This window comes from Gastrolobium bilobum, unplaced genomic scaffold (assembly GCF_033153095.1).
Source record: "Gastrolobium bilobum isolate Gb01-03AN ecotype WA unplaced genomic scaffold, APGP_CSIRO_Gbil_v1 utg3533, whole genome shotgun sequence".
In the NCBI taxonomy this organism is placed as follows: Eukaryota; Viridiplantae; Streptophyta; class Magnoliopsida; order Fabales; family Fabaceae; genus Gastrolobium; species Gastrolobium bilobum.
Window position 1 is genome coordinate 432,641 of NW_026898215.1, and position 20,795 is coordinate 453,435.

Here is a 20,795-nt window from a genome sequence, read left to right on the forward strand (position 1 = left end):
TGTAACGTTCCATTCATGTTGGTTTGATAGTTTTATGAGCTCATGGATCCACTGTTATCCAGTCCGCGTTAGGTATTAAAGCTTGAACACTACCTTTTATTATAATAGGTGGAGTTCCATTAGTCTAGAGAATAGTGTTGTTTTCTCTTTATTATAATGATTAGTGGACTAATAATATAATGACTTTATTCAGTTATATATTTGATCTCATCCTCCACGGATATTTTGTTAGTTTTATCTTATTCAATTTTTCCTAGTAAAAATAGGTAATTTGCGTGGTCTATATCTGCTCTTGTTGCCCATTTAATCCTTTCATGGAGGATAATTGGATGTCCTGTGTGTAGTTGCTACTCTCTTCATCTTCTGTTTTGAATCATCTTATTTTTAGTTTATCTTCTTATAAGAAAAAGCTAGGCCAAGGAGTTTTTTTTTAAACTTTTATCAGCTTTTCTTTAATTGTGTGTTTTTTTTTTGAAATGAAGAGTTATAGAAATTGAGAGAGAAGGAGAGACTTTTCTTGAAATATGTATTTTTAAGTAACTTTTAAGATAAATTTTTTATGTAATCATCAAATAATTCTTATGATTTTTTTTTTGTTTTTTGTTTTTAGTTTTAGTTTTAAAGTAATTTATAACTTAAAAAAAAAAAGAGGATCCAAACATAGAGAAGATGGTGTATGAAGAGTTCACCAACTAGGGTTCATGTGAGTTAAGCAAAATTTTCTTTTCTAGGAAGACTACACTTGTATTAGGCGCCTCTTTCAACACTTCACTACAAAGACACTTAATAAAGAATATCAAATGTTTCATTTCACTTTTTTCAAATATACATTTTCACCTAAATTGCCTCTTGGCGATTCTCTGGGTTATCCACGTCATGGAAGATATATGACAAACTTAAAAGGGCAATGTATTATCAACCGTGCGCCTTTAACTGATAAGTGAAACAATGGCTAACCATACAAGACTTATACCCAGGAAGGCCGGCAATGCATACCATTTTCAATTATATATATATATATAGGAAAATGATTTGTTTATAAATTTTTGTAAATTACACTATGTACTCCAGAAAGTACATAATATAATTTAGTATACTTCTGAGAGTAGATAGTGTAGCTTGTAAATAAAAAAATTATAAATATAATTCTATAATTGAAAATGGTATGCATTGCCGGCCTTCCTGGGTATAAGTCTTGTATGGTTCGCCATTGTTTCACTTATCATATATGAGGCTTTGATACCAGTGTCAAATTTGAAATTTGAAATTTGAAATTTGACACCTCGTCTGAGAGCCATTAGATCAAAAAAGATCAATGGTGTCACATGTTTACAAATCAAAGTCGTTGATCTTTTTTGATCTAATAGCTCTTAGATGAGGTGTCAAATTTTAAATTTGATACTGGTGTCAAAGGATCCTATCTCATATATATATATATATATATATATATATATATATATGAGAAATCTTTTGAGTTCAATATAAGATTAAGAAGTCTTGTTTCCTATTTTAGTCGTTGATTTTAATCTTTCTAATGGTTATGTTTTATTAAGTTATATTAATTACAGTAATTAGATGGATGAAATTCAACAACTGAGATACGGAGTAAAATTTCTTAATCTTACAATGGAATCAAAAAATCTCTCATCATCTAATGATGATAGCTCAGTTGATGTAAGGAAACAGAGTGGGTGAAGAAAAATCTCGGTTTGGTCCCCATCAATACCATATTGGAGAGGTGCATAAAACATTAATTTTTAACCCGTTCCACACTCGGATTAGTCACATACTCGACTCAAAGAGCCGAAACTTGTAGAAATACTTGGGGGAACCTACTCGCTTCCAAGAGGTAATTATGGTTGGTATTCAAAAATAAAAATAAAAAAATAAAAAAATCCCCTCCTCATATTAGTTATTGGCTAGGAAGCCAATATGATCCCTGTTTGTTCGACCAATACCAACTAGTAAACAAAGCCGAAGAATTCATTTGATTTATCAAATAAAGGGATGCTCTTACTATTCCCTCAAAATAAAATCAATATAATTATGAAAACAAAATATTTTTAGTTATGGGGCGATCCATAAGCCACTCCCAGATTATCTATATATAGATGCTTGACCAATGCCCTGCAAATGATTAATAGTATGTATCTTTGTCCAGTTCTGGAACTCTAACACGAAGGGGACTAATACAATGCATCTCAAATTTTTGTGGGCTGCCGTAGATTAGGAACAATTCACTCACAAGAGTACTGATCCACTATGTCTTGGGACAAATTCACTCACAAGAGTACTGATCCACCATGTCTTGGGACACCTTTTCCAAGGTTGGAGGATCCCACTATGTTGTGGACAAATTCACTCACAAGAGTACTGATCCACCATGTCTTGGGACACCTTTTCCAAGGTTGGAGGATCCCACTATGTTATGGACCCATATATGAGGCTCAATAATTGACAAGCCCAATAAGGGGCAATCCAAGATACAAATTATGTATAAATATGGAAATATGTCCATCAAAGATATCAATCCTAATACGACAGCTTAACGTATGGACATGGGCCATTATCGGAAGCGCTAAAGGTCCAGAGCCCACTACCCACAGGTAAACTTTATAAATAAGAGGTAAAACCTACAGATACGTTACGCTCTGTCTCTTACTGTTGTGTTGTCACTGTGCACACACACACACCCTTTGACAAAGTTGTTTACAATTCTTCAGGTGCATAATGATCTGCTTGACTCAAGAGTATCTCATTCATAGATACCTTAGAGAGAGCACCTAGATCCGATATTAACATACTAGTCCATTGGGTTAGACATCTCTGTCTCTAAGACAAAACATTGGTGCCTCCTGTGGGGAATCGATAAACTCGATATTCCCTCGATCACGACTGACGATGGCGGTTCGTACAAGAAGTAACAACCAACAACCACAGCCTCCCAATCTTCCATTGGATCTTGTGATGGAAGAAGTCAATCAGCCTCATAATCAACCAAAAAATGAGGTGGACTATGATGAAGTCCATGTGAGTGAGGACGTCTCGGATACAGCCTCAACGCCAGCCCCCCGTAACCGGGTTGTTGGCCCACCTCCTCTTCCTACTCTGAATCCTTCAGATGCAGTTGCCCGCATTGCGCTTGCAACAGATCTTGACTCCCACCTTGCCCAGAATGCATTCGCTGCAATCATAAGGCCGATGGAGGATAAGGAGAATCGCAGCAACCTCTAACGACGAGAAGATTTCAGGAGAATTCAAGAAGAAAACACAAGGAGAATGCAAGATTTGGAGTGACGCTTACTGGAGGTGAGGAGATTGGGCCTTAAAGGAGTCCAGATCCGAGATTATAATGATCAGAATGTGGATTATAACTCGGATACTCAAATCCGGGTTAGAGAAACTGAGATCGAGAGAAGATCAAACGCGGGAGCAGCTGTGGACCCAAACCAGAGGAATTTTGAAGATAATAATTAGAATGTGAATACGTGGCCTCCTGAACAGAATGCTACGATAGAAGGGAATTTGCAAAGAAATCGGGATGAAACACGTCTTAATCAGGATACTTAACCTATCAGAGGACTAGCCGAACCCGGTGTTTACAGAAGGAAATACAGTAGGGGGCAGTACAATAATAGCTCATTTAATGGCGATATACTAAACGCTCCATTCCCGGAGGAATTTGATTCGACACACTTGCCGAAATATGATGAAAGTCAGGACCCTCAGGTCTACATAGATGCATTCAACACAGATATGTATATCTGAGGGATTGATGAGCCTATCATATCCCGAATATTTGCTACTATCTTAACTGGAGTTGCACAGACATTGTTTTCAACCCTGCCTACTAATTTCATTGGATCTTTTGAATAATTTTGAGAAAAGTTCTCGTTGAACTTTGCAATAAGTAAGAAGCATCCAAAGTCCGAGTTCGCACTCGAAAAAATACGACAGCTACCCGGAGAGACTCTCCAAAGGTATTTGAACTGATTTAAAGATGTTGTGTTGAAGGTACCAGATTTGCAGGAAAATGTCCATGTGCATCTGATTGTAGCCGGGTTAGATGAACATCTCGGTTGGCAAAGTCAATCTACAAGGATCCTGTAAGGACTTTGGAAGAGCTCAGAACCAGGTCAAAGAAATGCTTGGAGCTCGAACAAATGGAGATTGCGAATGCACTGGGTGAAGAAAACAAGAGGATAAGCCCAAAGAGGAGAATCCCGGCTCCCAGAGAAAAAGAACGACCCGACAACAAAAAGTAGGATTTCAGCGAAAGAAAACCGGATGATAGATACCAGGTTGGAAGGTATGAAAGGTACACTCCATTAAATGTGTAACGCTCTTAGATATGGAGGGAAGTGGCAATGACTGAGATGAAGAACTCATAAAGACCCCAACTTATATTTGACAGAGGAGGCTTGGACAAGTCCAGATTTTGTGCTTTCCACAATGGACCTGGACATACTACTGATCAATGTTGGGACCTCATAGATGCTGTGGAAAAAATTGTTAGAGATGGAAAACTGCGTCAATATGTTATTAAGACACGAGGATGGAAAAATAATAAGAGGAAACCCAGAGGCCGGAGTAGAAGCAAGAGCCCAGCTCCTGAAAAGAAAAAGAAAGAAGATAAAAAAAAAAAGGATGACTCCAACAATGATGAATTCCCGGAAGCCGAGTTTGACTGCAATGTGATTAGCGGAGCTCTTGGCAGCGAGGGAGATACATTAAGTGCAAGAAGAAGATATATCAGAGAAGTGCTTTCAAACAGAGATAAACCAAAATTTAATGAGGATTCCAGTAAGCCAGATCATCCTCTACTCTATTTCACTAAAGAGGACATGCAAGGTGTGCTACCAGGGGATGTAGATGGTCTGGTCCTCACATCTGGTTAATTGTCGGGTTAAAAAGATTTTCATAGATACAGGCAGCTGTACGGATATCATCCTTTGGAATGCTTTCAAAAAGATGAATTGGATGCAGAAGATCTCAAGCCTTGTAAGACAACCCTGATAGCCTTTAATGGAGAAAATACACCACTTAAGGGCTACATAGATCTCAGATTGACCCTGAGAACGAAAGAAGCGTTCAAATCAGAACGCGTAAGGTTCATCGTTGCCGACTTCCCCTCTCCATATGATGTCATTTATAATGATCCTATATGGTAAATTTTAATTAGAGATTAATTTAAGGATTTAAATGTCATAATTAGATTCAGAACGTGATTTCAAGTATTTTGACTATAATCATGACTAGGTCATGAACAGTGCCTTCTGCCGGATGTTCTGCATTGTTGTGAATCAACCAGTAGAGCTTAGAAATGAGCAAAATGAGTCTAGAGACCTAATTTGGCAATTCTAATGCCAAATATGAGTTCAGAACGAAAAATTGTATAGTCTAGCACTTTTCGTGAAAATCTCATGAATAGTGTTTCTGTCGCGTATTTTATACCGCTGTTTATGTAATCGATAGAGTCCAGAACTAAATAATTGATGAAATAAGAATAAGAAAGTCTAATACATGCCAAGCAAGTCATGTTTAGACCAAAAGTGTTAAGTTTATAAGTTTTCCATTTTCGTGTGTAAACAGTGCACAGTTAGTAATTCATAGTGCATTTCGTCAAAAACGGTGCAGAAACCATACTATGAATTGAAAATACTATTCCTATGGGAATAAAAATTAATGTAAATGAGTTCAGAATAATAAAAATATGTATGTAGCTTTAAGATGGTGTCGGGTCGACTTAAGTGAAATTAAGTGAGAGGAAAACTACCGATAAAAGATTACATGTCATTATAAGCTTATGTTCTCGAAACTTGGCACTATTAACTTCAGATTTCTTCTTCCTCTCTCTTCTGGCCGCGCCATTTCCTCCATGAAAGCTAGGTCCAAGCTTTCTTTCTCCTCTCGTTCTCACTCATTTAGCCACCAAAACACTAAGTGCCATACATGAAAGTTTAAGTAGAGATCATTGTGAATCCATCTCACCACTTTGTTTAGGCTGAAAGGGCTTATGTGAATAGTTCTTTTCTCTCCCATTTTTCGGTCACTATTCACCCAAGAGAGAAATGGTGTTTTTTTGTGGAGCCAAGCTTGGGTTTTGTTCTTCAGGCCTTGTATAAGTCATTTGAGGTAAGAAATCCTCATTTCATTGGTTTGAATTTCATGATTTAAGTTTTAAATATTTTGAGCACTTTTTGGTGGGAAATTATTGAGTTTGAAATTTGAAATTGATGATGAATTAGTGTTGTTAATGAAGTTATAATGTGAAATAAGCATAAACATGAAAAAAAAACTCCTTGGACCACTATATAGGGTTCAACCATATTGGGCTTTTTGGGGTTTAGAATGCAAAAATTAAATTACACAATTGTGAATGATTATATGTGTTATGGACCAGAGAAAGGCCCACAGCAGCAAGAAGCCCAACCAACATCAGCCCAGAGGTAAGCTCTATAAATAGGACTAAAGACCACAGGTATGACTGATCTCTCTAACCCTATTTCATTTAAGACACGACAGTGCACACACATACCCCTTCTGACTAAAGCCATCATATAGTGTGTAGTGATCAGTTGTCCCCAAGATACCTAGTTCATAGGTATCTAGAGAGAAAGTCCTAGATCCAACATCAAAGACCCGACCTTCTATCGGACATACCTGCCTTAGGCAGAACATTACATACCTGCCTCAGGCAGAACATTACATACCTGCCTCAGGCAGAACAATATGTATGTGGAAGTGTGAATTGAGTGGTTAAATTGAGAGTATATAGAAAAATCCCATGGAAAACCCTCCTTATAGATTTTGGTCGAACCCTAACACACATATTCACACACATTCCATGCTTTTCATTCATCATTCTTTAGTCCATCTAACATTTATAATGCATCATAATATACACTTTAACTTAGACTTCAAAATCAACATCAAATATCCTTTTAAGTGTCCAGTTACTTTTATAACTTCAAACATTTACTTTAATCATTCCATTATTTATACTCCATTGTACATAAAATGCACTTAACATCATTGATACCCTATTAACTCAAGATGGCTGAAGCATATAGGTTAAGTTTTATATGAACTTCACACATTCAAACTTCAATCCAATGACCTCAAACACGTAGTTAATCATTGAATCAATGTTTTATGTACTCATTTAATCAAACAACATACAAACCTTAAATTAACATGTCATGGCCGAATTGGAATCTTAAAAAAACATCTTTACATGCATTTTCTTGACTTATTACCCATTGATTTAACTTAAAACCAATAACATAGCAACACACAACATCAATACAATATCAATAACACATAAACCCTAATTATTAGGTGATGACCGAATCTTATACATCATCAAAGGCTTATGAATTTTATTGTATTTTTATCACTTGAATCATTATTAAATCACTTAAATCCTAATTTCATCTTCATCATAACATGAACACATAATCTTCACACATGGAACATACAAGGCTGAATCATGTAATAGAGGTTAGGCGATTTATCTTTGCATTTTCAAATCCCTTTGATATTCTCTTTACTTTAAATAATTAATCAATCAATTTCCAACTACGAACCACTTCAAACAACATCATCAAACATCCATAGAAATTCATGGTAAACACAAGAACACATACTTCACAAATTATTTTTCAACCCACAAAATTAACATCAAACACCTTGTATAGCTTCCTTTAGATGATCAAAGTCTTTTCCAACATAAAAACCAAGAAAAAACACATTCAAACACCAAGAGGACAACAACTATATCAAATCTTTAGGAGAATATATCTCACTCAAAACAAAGCTTCCAAGTATATATATTGAGGAATTTTGCTCACAAGCTCATAAGGAATTTTTTTCATGTTGAAAGTTTCTTGAAATAATGACTAGAAATCAAGTTCTTTCAAGCTCTTTCCCTCACTAGAGCTCACGGTCATGTGCAACAAAATGAAGAAGAAGGATGCTTGAAAATGATACACTAATGAAAGAAAAAATTTATATGAAAAAGAATGACTTAATGGTTAAGTTTTCTTAATTTTTTGACTTTAAACACTTACGATATTTATCAATCTTTAAGTCAACTTCCAAGAGAAGACACACACACACTTGTGTTCAGCCAAACTTGCGTGGAATGCACAAGAAAGTAAGGGAGAACCGACTTGCACCAAGAAAATATCTAAAGCCCACCATTTTTGACTTTTTCCAAATGTAAAACTACTTAATTCTCATTGGTTTTAACTTTACACTACACACACTTGAATTTTTGACTAACCTACATGTAAATAGACGTATCATGCATATGACATGGCAAAGAAAACAAGACAATTTACTTTAACCAAGAATTAAGCTTAGTTGTAAAATTTAAGCTTACTTTTAACCTAATTTTGACTTTTAATTTCCTTATTCTTTAAATTATTCTACACATCATCTTATCAAATTAAAGAAATTTATATCTCTTAAAATTCACCAGAGAATTTAACTAAACTGTCATAAATCAGTTTAGACTTAGTTTGTAAAATTATCAAAATATCTCGTGACCACAAATTTAGTATTTATGTCTCTCAACATAACTTATATTCTCTCTTTTTTTTTTTTTGAAAATATTCCGATCGGTTTATTGTTTTGCAACTGATTCGATTCGGGACGGATCCAGGATTAAAGCTTTAAACCCCTCCCAAATGTGGTACTGGAGAGATTCGACAACATAACTTATATTCTTATTAGGTCCTAATTGACTTGTTAGGCATGATTTTTATCCCTCTATTCATTATCACGAGAATTTCATGATTTAACTGTTAGAATCCTTTTAACTGTCACAAAATTCACACACACTCTCTCATTTAAATCTCTATTTAACACATCTTAAGAATTATGGCTATTATTTTTAGGAAAAAACTAATCTTATGCAACATAAGAGTAGTTTATCTTCAATAGACCCTTCGAAAACGGTGACATCCTTTTTTTTTTCTTTTTTGTAAATTATGGGTCCTATCACACATGTATCTGTAACATGAGAGAAAATCTGATTAGATTAACCCTTATTTTTATTATGCATAATGATCCATTAGTTTCTAAAATATCTCCCTTATAAATATACGAGAGGGCATATAAATCATATAACAATCAAGCAATCCTTAGATTGGACATGTCAGTCCTCCTAGAATCGAACAGTACAAATCATAATTGTTGCAATTTCGCCGTAAACTCATACTCTAACTATATTATCTTACACAGACATAAAGGGATGAATTGAGAATTGATGCGCACCGGTGACTTTTATCTATGGATAAATAATTTGTTTATTCAAAATTCATAAATAAAAGAAAAAGAAATTAACAAATAATATATATACACGTGCATACCACGTGGTTCCCTAAATATCTATTTCTGTGTCAGATTTCCGTTCTCAGCCGCCAATTCTTTCGAGTTCCATACTCCACAAACTTTAACACCATGAGACGGAAAATCATTAGCACCACCCACGGTCATGGCCACCAGCACAACCCTCTTTCTTCCCAACCCCTTCAAGTCTCAAAAAAACCTTAGCACTAAATTCCCCAACCCACGCAACTGTAACCCGGTCCCGAGGTTCATCTGCTCCTCCGTCACAGCACAATCCCGATATGCCAGGGAGAATCTCCTCGCCCTCATCTCTGACCAGGACCGCGGCCTCAGGACCCAGAACGACCCGGCAAAACGAGCCTCGATCGTCGAAGCCATCGATGCGATGGCCGCCCTGGGAGCTGGCTCGGTCACCACCGGCGATTCCCTCTCCGGCACGTGGCGGCTGCTCTGGACAACGGAGAAGGAACAGCTCTTCATCGTTGGGAAGGCTCACTTGTTTGGCACTAGTGCCGGGGATGTATTGCAGGTCATAGATGTTCGGAAAAGTACCCTCAATAACGTGATCACGTTTCCTCCGGATGGGGTTTTCTTTGTTCGATCAAGTATTCAGATTGTGTCGCCGCAGAGAGTGAATTTCAGGTGAACCATTGAAAACTAAAAAATAAATGTTCTTTTTGTGTAATTTTAATTAAATTTCGGTGTAACACTATCTGTCATCATTGAAGTTATTAAACTGAAGTTTTTTACTTTGAAATACAAATTCTCGACTTTGATTGTGATATCATCCACTCCTGCACTGTCAAGTTGTTCAAAGAGTTTGTCTATTATAGGAGGTTTAGATCTTCAACGTTTTTCAGGTGAACAATTACAAATATAAATGTTCCTTTTGTGGCATTGTTATTAATTTATTTTTATTTTTTATTCGAGAAATATGTATACTACCTATGAAGACTGATATTCGTTGTTTTAGATTTACTAGTGCAGTATTACGTGGGAAGAACTGGGAAATACCGTTGCCACCGTTTGGACAGGGTTGGTAAGTACTTTATGTTCACAATGCAGTTTAAGTGAAATTTAGTATAGTGATTTAGCAATGTTTCTGTTTTGTATTCCCAATGGTATCATAGCTTGCTGGCCAGTGGCCAAGTCTTTGCTCGTTTGGGATGAAACTAAATTGAAGAGTTGAAAATGTAGATGTACCGTTGGGATTTATAAGCTCACTATGTTCCCTTCAGAGATGGAGTCACTGTATGGGTGACACATTTAGCAAAGGTAAAGACCAAGCTAGGAGGTACTATTCCAAGTATGATGCAAACAGATAACAATGGGTTCAAGTGTGTGTATATGTGACTCGATATAAATGGGCAGAATAACGATATCTAAAATACCTCTTCTTGTGTATGGAGAGGGGTATTTATAGGGGAAGGTAATGTTGATCTTGTATGGGTTGGTGAGGAGGGGGTCTGAAAGTTCGAAATGGCCTTGAAGGCCGATGCATGCAAGAGGGAAAAACAAAATTTTTCTTTGCGGAATATACATGCACATCAAGATCATGCTTTAGGAAAGCATGATGTTACCTTGTTCGTGAAATCACCAGATGATCAAAGCCGGTCTGAAGGGTTCAGACCCTCTAACGTTGATCCACACCACCCACTCGTCTAGGTGCAAGAACTCCTTCTTGTGAAGCCACCGGATGATCACCACAAAGAGGCTTGCTAGGCGCTCTATGTGTGAAGATGGGGGCTAGGTGAAAGTGTTTGAAAAAGTGAAGCTCTCAATGTGAAAGCTTCACAAGTGGCGCAGAAGAGAGGAGAGAATAGGCTAGGTTTTCAGAAAAACCCTTGGAGGAACAACTACCACCTAGGTGCATAAGAGGAGAGTATTTAAAATAAAATACCAATCAGATTTTTCTCCTAAAAATCTGATCATTAGGCGCCAGATTGGAGAGAGAGAAGTGGAGCTGTTTTATTTCAAAAATTGCTAACAGTCTCCTAGAATATTCTCTTGAGAATTGGTTCAAAAACCTATTCAAAATTCTGATCAGAAATCTTCATAAGATCAGCTATATGGTGCGCCCCATATAGCCCAAAAAGGTGACCAGATACATCTGAGTAGTTGCATTCAAATTTGAATCAACTCACTCAGATTTTCTCCCAACTGACTGAATCTTCTGGAGCTGATTTTGATGAGCAAATCTTGCTCACCAACAACCCAAATCAGCGCCATATATGGCCTTGGATCTTGTCCAAAAGATTCTCTCATGATACTAGTGATTTGTTCCAACAAGATCTCATCTTATCCTTTTGTTATGAAACAACCTTTCATAGGCAATTCAAATTCAAATTCAAATTCAAATATTTGAATTCAAACATTCAAATATTCAAATTCAAATGTTCAAAATTCAAATTTTCAATTTTCAAAATTCAAATTTTTAATTTCAAAATTCAAATTTCAAAATTCAAATTCAAAATCCAAATTTCAAAATTCAAATTTCAAATTTCAAATCCAAAATTCGAATTTCGAAATTCAAATTCAAAATTCAAAATTTCAAAATTCAAATTTCGAATTCCAAAATTCAAAATTTAAATGTTTGATAATTAATTTAACTAATTAAATTAATTAGTAATGTCTTGGACTATCCAAGCCCATTACAATGAACCATGCGCCCTCCACCCCTTTAGGTGGAGTTCCAAACAACTTCTTGGGCTAATAATTATTATTAGGCCCAATACCTTTAATGCTAGAGCATCTAGACAATTAGGTGTTTGTGTGTGACCCATTAGGTCCAACTTAGCCACTGACATAAATGGGCTTGGGCCCAATAAGCCAAAAACCCATCTAATGACAACACAGAGCACTAGCAATGCTTTGTTGCCCCAGAACTAGTTAGATTAATGATTTGATCGTCCTATTAAACATATTTGGTTGCCGTATATATTTCCTTTCGTCTCGGTTACCTTCCCATAAAACCTAGGGTAAGGAAGCGTATCAACCCCTGCGATTTAGGGTAAGTTTTATTCGAAATAGGGAATCTTCAATTTACAGACTCTAAAGGCAGATCATCTCATGATCTCTTTTACTATGCATAGATTCCCGAGTCCCTGTAAATGTCATCCCGATTTCTCCGGTTTACAGATAACCTAATCTCTCACAGAGATTTGACGAATTCCTTCAGCTTATCACCCTAGCCCTGTGTTCTTTCAGGACAAGCCCAGCAGTATACCTATGAGTCTCCATGTTTCAGGCAGACGAGGTGCACAATCAAAGCATGCCTTCTAGAACACAGTCTAGGTAATAACTTCTGGTCTTAGGAAAGACATACCCAAATATAAAGAGACTACTCTAATGATACTCTCTGTGAGAGTTCCTCATAGAGTCTCTTTGTGGGTCCGTTCAGTGCGAGCTATACCCTTATAGGTCCACCCACGACTTTAGCTAAGACATCTCCATATCTGTAGCACATGAGGTCTATACCTTGTATCCATATACAAATAGATAAGTCGTGCTAGTCTTACCCGAGATTACTGACCCCATTCTCAGTATCTCTAGACTAGGAACATAAAATTAGGAATAAACATCCGGTATTCTTGAATCCTCATGATTGTGATCTCATCACAAATACTCAAGAGATACCTATTTTATTCCACGGGGTTTATCAAGTTATTCATAATATATTAATATTAATATTGAGACATAATTATGAAACAAGATAAAGAGTGCTTTTATTTATTTGCGACAATATTAAAAAGGTCTACATCTCTGTCCTTATTTAATCATAAGATTGTCTCTAGGACACCCAAATACTAACAGGGTCAACCCTCCTTGTGATTCGCTATGGGTGGCAGGCGCTGCTATGGTAGCAGTGATGCGCCCCCTGTGCCTGGCAATGTCAGCATGTGACAAAGGGCAGTTACCTCTTATGGCACCTGGTAAAGATGAGACATTTTGGTGTCTCACCTAGGGAGCATCATCATTTCGGGGGCAGTGAGGCTGAGGGTTGGTAGGGCTGACGTGGATAAGGGGTTTGGGCTTAAACCTTTGGGGCATTATGTCGTTGGGCCATCCGAAACAGGAGCCCCCCCAGCTTGGTAGCAAGCGTAGGTTGGTGCCAAGATAAATGGTCTTGGGTGATATTCTCTAGCTGGCGATCTGAGTGGCTAGCGTTGGCGGGATGAGGGGTCTCCCAGTGATTTGGTGAACATTTGGAGTCTTGTACGTTTGGCTCCTTGGCGGGATGAGTGGTTTGCGGGGTACTTCTTCGGTCGTCCACCTGTCTTTGACAGGAAAGGTGACTTTTCAGTTTTCGAGGGACAGTAATGATGGGTGCCTCCATCATTGCAATTAACTGCAGGCATTCAAATGTCACGAAGCACGGTGCATTAATGCGATGTGAGGGGTGTCTTGTCCCCCTGTAATTACCATAGGGTCCTTCATCACAACCGCTTATTATCTGACGATTGAGTTATCCTATGGTCGAAGTTGTGGGGCGCTACACGTGTACGCCATGCTTATCCATTTGGCCCTATTTAAAGGGGGTTTTTCCCTCTATGAAACCTTCTTCACTAATCTCTGGCTCTTCCTGAGATTATTTTCAGTTTCCTCACACCAAACGTTGAAAACAAATTTGCCACACCCCACTTTCCTAGGATTTCTAAGAAAATCCCCATACCAAACAGCCCCTTAGGGGTTTCATATTGTTGTTTCTCTAAATGTTGAATGGTTCGGTGTGTTTATCCTTTTGACCGGGGTGAGTTAGAGTTCTAAGTTGCAAGTACAATTCTGTATCCTGGATGGTTTGGTTTGAGATTTGGTGCCTTTCTTCAAGGCTTGATGCCGGAGGGTTTGGAATTTTTTGTTTTCTCGGGTCTTCTCCTTGGGGTTTGTTGTCTCTGTCTAAAGTGTGACCGTGTGATCCTTCTTCAGGGGGTTTATAAGTTTCAGTTCTTGTTTCTAGGTTGAGCTACTGGAGAAAACCCTATAGCCAGGGTATACAAGAGGTTTGTCACCCGAGATACCCTGATCATTGTAAAGGCATCTGGGATATTTCGGGACTTGGGCATTGGTAGAGTCCAGGGGCTCTCTAATTCTCCTAGGTTTATCTTTTCTTCTCTACACTTTTTGTTTTCTCTATGTAAGCTATCATTGTTGCAAGCTTCGTTGTAATATCTCATTTTTCAATCCATATTATACCTGTTTTCATTTCTTGTTTCTTTTCCATTTTTGTTATTTGGATTCTATCACATTGTTTGAGATTATTGTTGTCTTTTCATATCTTATCTTGTTATGCTTTCTTTTTCAATGGGAATGGCCTCTTCACTCCTTGAAACTTGGTTTATTCATGTTCAGAGGATGTATTCGTCGAACTTCCCCTTGAACAACCTTCCTTACTCTCGACTTCACGAAAGAAGGGGGCATCCATGTCTTGGTTGAGTACTCCTTAGAATCTTTTTGTCTCTTTCAAAATCCTTTAGATTGATGAATATTTGGGACCTAGCACATAGTTCGTCCATGGTTAGGGCTTCCTGCTTGACCAAGGGCATGAACGTTGCCAGTTGAAAACTGTCCATATCTAAGTAAAGTTCCACCATTGGATCCATGTCTCTGACTAGTATTGATTCTTTTATGAACTGGGTTAGGTAATCTCAATGGGACTCATCCTATCTCTATTTGACCCTTGAAAAAGTGTTAGCGGACCTTGGCTAGGTTTGTTGGTAGTGAAGTGCAGGAAATTTTTTTTGGACAAATCATCACACCGGTTGACTGTGTTCACAAGGAAGGATGAGAACCACCAAAGTGCATTCAATTAAAGAGTTAAATAGAAAGCTTGAAACATGAGTGCACCTATTCCTCCCTTGAAAAACATGGTGGCTTGGAACTCTTCAAGGTGCTTCAATGGGTCTTCATCTCTGTCGAAGAAGTCCACGTTGTTGGGGTGGTTGAATCCCTTGGGAACGGGGGCCACCTTGACCCCCTATGTGAATGGATGGCCAAGTTTCGTCCATGGTTAGGGCTTCCTGCTTGACCAAGGGCATGAACGTTGCCAGTTGAAAACTGTCCATATCTAAGTAAAGTTCCACCATTGGATCCATGTCTCTGACTAGTATTGATTCTTTTATGAACTGGGTTAGGTAATCTCAATGGGACTCATCCTATCTCTATTTGACCCTTGAAAAAGTGTTAGCGGACCTTGGCTAGGTTTGTTGGTAGTGAAGTGCAGGAAATTTTTTTTGGACAAATCATCACACCGGTTGACTGTGTTCACAAGGAAGGATGAGAACCACCAAAGTGCATTCAATTAAAGAGTTAAATAGAAAGCTTGAAACATGAGTGCACCTATTCCTCCCTTGAAAAACATGGTGGCTTGGAACTCTTCAAGGTGCTTCAATGGGTCTTCATCTCTGTCGAAGAAGTCCACGTTGTTGGGGTGGTTGAATCCCTTGGGAACGGGGGCCACCTTGACCCCCTATGTGAATGGATGGCCAAGTTTCGTGGATGACTTCAATATAGTCACAGTCCCTACTCCTCTCCAGTGTTGTCGGTGAAGAAGCCAGACAATACCTGGAGAATGATGTTGACTACTGACCGTTGAATGCGCTGACAATAAAGGATCGATTCCCAATGCCTACAATTGACGAACTAATGGCTGAACTTGGTGGTTCTAGGCTGCTTTCCAAGCTAGACTTAAGATCTGGGTTTCACCAGATCAGAATGTTGCTTGAAGACATCCCTAAAACAACTTTTCGCACTCATGAAAGCCACTATGAATATATAGTGATACCATTCCACATTCCAAGCAACTATGAACCACTTGTTGAAGCCATTTTTACGTCGTTTTGTCAGTGTTTTTTTGATGACATATTGGTGTATAGTAAATCCTTAGAAGATCATGTTCAACACCTAAAAACTATGTTACAAAGGCTGCATCAGTACAAAATTTTTGTGAAACTAAAGAAATGTGCTTTTGCTATAGAATAGATTGAATATCTCGGTCAGGTGGTTGCTAAGGATGGAGTATATGCTAATCCTAAGAAGATAGAAGCAATGGTGAATTAGCCGAAACTAAAGATAGTAAAGCAATTAAGAGGCTTTTTGGGATTAACAAGGTATTACCGTTATTTTGTGCAACATTATGCTGCAATAGCCTTGCCACTAACGGATCTTCTGAAGCGTAATAAATTCATGTGGTCATTGGAAGCAACTAAGGCATTTGAGAAACTAAAAGCAACCATGGCTCAAGCTCCTGTGTTGTCATTGCCAAACTTCACGAAGCCTTTCATAATAGAGACAGACGCATTAAATTCAGGTATTGGTGCAGTTTTAATTCAAGCTGACAAACCCATTTCATTCTTTAGTAGGAGACTTGGACCGAGAATGGCGAAAGCGTCAACATATATGCATGAACTATTTGCAATCAGAAAGGCAGTGTAATGTTGGAGACAATACCTCCTCGGTACTCATTTTATAATCTGCACAGACCAGCGTAGTTTAAAAGATTTACTATTTCCAACAATTCAGATGGTGGAGCAGCAAAAATTCATGTACAAGCTGATGGAATACTCTTTTTCTATCGAGTACAAGCAAGGAAAGAACTACATGGTGACAGATGCACTATCAAAGGAGTTTGAGGAGGCTCATGTGTTGGCTATGCTATAATAACCCACACTATTAAGCTTTGTACATGGAATATGTGACAAGGAATGATGAGTTAATCATGGGATTAATGTGAAAATATGAATGAGAATACAATTCTTGCCAATCAAGTCAATTAGGGATAAAAAAGTAATTATGAAAAAGTTTAGGGACCTAAGTGTAATTGTGGGAAAGTTTATGGGCCAATTTGCAAATAAGTAAAAGTTGCTCTAAACTTAATTGTGATGTTATAATATGAAATTTCATGAAATTTGGTGGGTTCAAAGTGAGATTCTTATGATTTGGTGGGGTAAGGGACCTTTGGAAGTTTAATTTTTGTAATGCTGTGATTGCATCTTGTTTATGCAGGTTTGAGACTGTGTACCTCGATGATCACCTTCGAGTTGTAAAGGATATTAGAGGAGACTATTTAGTTGTTGACCGAGCTTCCTATAGCTGGAAAGAATGACTTGTATCTTCGTTGCCGTTTTTTGTGCATTTTTTGTTAATTAATACTTCTAACTCAACTGTCTGTATGGGTTTAATTCTGTCTTTGTGCTTTATTAATTTCTGGCGAGGTCTTATATCTCTTCTGGTTAAACTAATTTAATATGTTTATTTACTTTCGCAGTTGAAGTATGAATTAGTTAATCTACAATACTTTTGTTAAGATTTTATTATACAAATGTGACGTAAACTTGCATTGGGTTCTCTTTACTCAATGTGTGTATGCCAAAGAAGATTCTGAATTGCTTGCACTGATCACCATTATTGTTCATCTGATCACACAGATAGATGTTGACCATGCAAATCAATCTCTTGTTTATTCTCAAAACATGAGTCAAACCAGGGGCTCATTATCATATAACATTTTAAAATTTTAATTAATAGACAGGATTAGAATTATATATGCTGTTATCTCTGAGGAAAGAGGAAACAGATGATATATTCTTCAGCATTTTAGCAGAATATCAAATACAAATATTGTCAATTTGTCGTCATGTTGTGATCTTGGTTTGTCATGCTGTTCTTTGTGGGTATGCCAGTTTCAATTGAATGAATCATCCTCTTTTGCATTTACATTTCCTAATGTTCAGCATAGATATTCTTCCTTTGTCTAAGGATTAGCACTATAAATTTATGGATTTCTACTCTTGTAAGATTCTTTATAAATCATTCCTTTATGATACCGAGGGAAACATTAGCTTCTATGCATTTGCCCTTCTGTCTTTTATTTCTGCTTTCTACTTGTACATTTAGGTTTCTGAATACTGAATAGCTTCTTGACCTCCTTTGAAAACCATATTCTGTTTATTCTTAAATTCCAATTATAAAATGCTTCCCTTAGTCATTTGACCATCGCATATATAGATTAGAGTTATATTGCTTCTTTTGTGCCCTTGAAGTCTGGACCCTTTGAAACTGTCGAACTAAAAGCTCTAATGTACAGTAATGTGGAAACTTTTCGGATATTCCTGCATTACAAACTTACAGATATTTATTTTATCTTTGGAATTTTATTTTATTTTGTACTTTTTTGGTTTATTAATTGCAACAAAGAAAGATGTTCAAAGGTTCTCGGTATTGCTTTATAAATTATAATATGAGAAGATTCTGTAACTAAAACGATGGCTGGGTTTGTTTAGCATAGTGGCAGAGGTTCTAGTCAGTTTAAAACATTACATGACCAGGGTTCATTTTGCGGGAGAAAGATAACACTTTTTTTCGGTATCATATATTTTATTAAGAGAATGGAAAGGATTCATTGTTATGAGAAGGCTATAAGCCATTTTATATGGTGACAAAAATGTCTGAACAGTAATCCAAATGAAAACCCTACAGCTAAAAAGGAGAATTATCTTTTTCAACTAGAATGAATGAATGAAAATAACATGTGCTTTACAACTTGAAAGAAAGAATGAAAGAAAACACATGATGTAATAACTACATAGGAAAATAATCTTGGTGGATGATTATAACCCTTCGTCTGCAGTTGGTGTATTATCTTTTTCATTGTATTAAGCACAACAACAACAACTTATCATATGAGCAATAGCCCAAATAGTCAGCACAACAATTATTAAGATAATGCAACAAATAACATGAATATAACTCTGGCAGCTTATAGTCTAATATAAACTGCATATTGATCATAGCTCTTCCAGTCTTGATATTTTAATACAAAAAATTAGACATTTTGATCTTTAAAATGACATCTCATTTGCTGTATTTGGGTAAGAATTGAAAGAGTTATGGTCTTTCAAAACAGACTATTAAATTTTTAACAACCATCGAAATAGAGTTTTTGGCAGCTTCGGTTGCTGTAATAACTGCACAGGAAAATAATCTCGGTGAACTGTAACCCTTCATTTGCAGTCAGTGTATTATCTTTTTGTAACACCCTCCCTTGTATGCATCCAAGAGAGTTTGTTTGCTAAGCGGAATTAGAGTTTTTGACGTCTCTTTAACTAGGGGTGTTCATCAACCGATCCAAACCGATTCAAACCGCGGTGACCGAACCGAAAAACCGATAACCGAATAAACCGAAAACCGAAAAATCGAAAACTGAAAAAAATTCGCAAATTTTAATTGGATTGGATCGGATTTCGGATTGGTAGATGAAAACCGATCCAATATATTAATTTTCCTCTACCTACTTGGGTCTTTCTCCAATTATAGCCCAAAAATTTCTAAATCCAAGATCCATTAACCCATCAACTAAACTCAAAAAAAAAATCTAGTCATATCTCATCAACAAAATTTCTTTTATGTAGAGCTTCGTATTTCATTGTAAAAAATATATATATATTATCGTTTACCGATGATTTTGTATTTAAAAAAAAATTACAAAGCCAATATATACAAAAGATGTTATTTGCACAATAATAATGAAACAAATTTTAGGATTTTTAAAAACCGAAAACCGATCCAATCCAAACCGAAAAAAATTGGATTGGATCGGATCGGATTTGAAAAAAAATCCAAACCGAAAAAAATTGGATTGGATCGGATCGGATTTGAAAAAGATCAAACCGAAGGGATTGGATCTGATTATTTTTGCCTCCAAAACCGATCCAATCCAGACCGCGAACACCCCTATCTTTAACTACTGAAAAATCATTTTGATGTTACTAATTAAAACTTATAGTTGAAACCAGGTTACTTACAAAAATCAGAGTACGCTTTCAAAATTTCTTAAGTTGCTGAAAATATTATTTTCCTGGCTGACGTTGCTGTCTTTAAAAATTTGTATAAAATCAGTTCCAACGATTCAAAAAAATATTCCATATGATTTGGAAAGAGCACGTCTGGGCTTCGCGTGCATATAAAATAATAGTAAATCGGAGTTCGTTTGCCCTTTGTAACGTAACTCGCAAAGTGCTCGCAAGGCTGTTTGAAATTCAGCATATAATAAAACGTCAGAAATTATTTTCTCAAAACGTTTCTAGAAATTGTTCCCAAAATACCAACTAATCATAAAAGTCTTAAAAACAGTAATAAAATCATAATCCATCAGTAATCCAAACTTCTTAAATTAATACAGTCATCCATCAAATAAACAGCAACAACAAAAGTCCAAACAGCAGCACATAACATCAAATATCCATATAATCATGTCTTCATATGCTCTTCCGTCCTCCTGCCATTTTATAAAAATAGCAGCCCCAGAGGGGTGAGAAAAATCCCAGTAGTGTGATAACAAAACCAATAATGCAACGGTACTAACTAGATACAGAATTACAAAGCAGTCGCATCATCAAGTTAAATCCGACGGATACTAAACATTATCATATTGCGTATATAAC

General features: G+C 36.8%; 1 protein-coding gene across 2 annotated transcripts; it reads left to right on the plus strand.

The window, feature by feature from the left end:
* Positions 1–9,434: 9,434 nt before the first annotated feature.
* Positions 9,435–17,537, plus strand: LOC133313911 (probable plastid-lipid-associated protein 11, chloroplastic). 2 transcript variants are annotated; one of them, XM_061515327.1, is made up of 4 exons: positions 9,435–9,999; positions 10,165–10,217; positions 10,331–10,396; positions 17,359–17,431. In XM_061515327.1, exons 1-4 carry the CDS (start codon positions 9,503–9,505, stop codon positions 17,397–17,399), a joined length of 657 nt encoding a protein of 218 aa, XP_061371311.1. In that variant the 5' UTR covers positions 9,435–9,502; the 3' UTR covers positions 17,400–17,431. The 2 variants fall into 2 exon arrangements, with proteins under 2 accessions (XP_061371311.1, XP_061371310.1); XM_061515326.1 differs by lacking the exon at positions 10,165–10,217 and having other exon boundaries at positions 17,359–17,537.
* Positions 17,538–20,795: the final 3,258 nt, after the last annotated feature.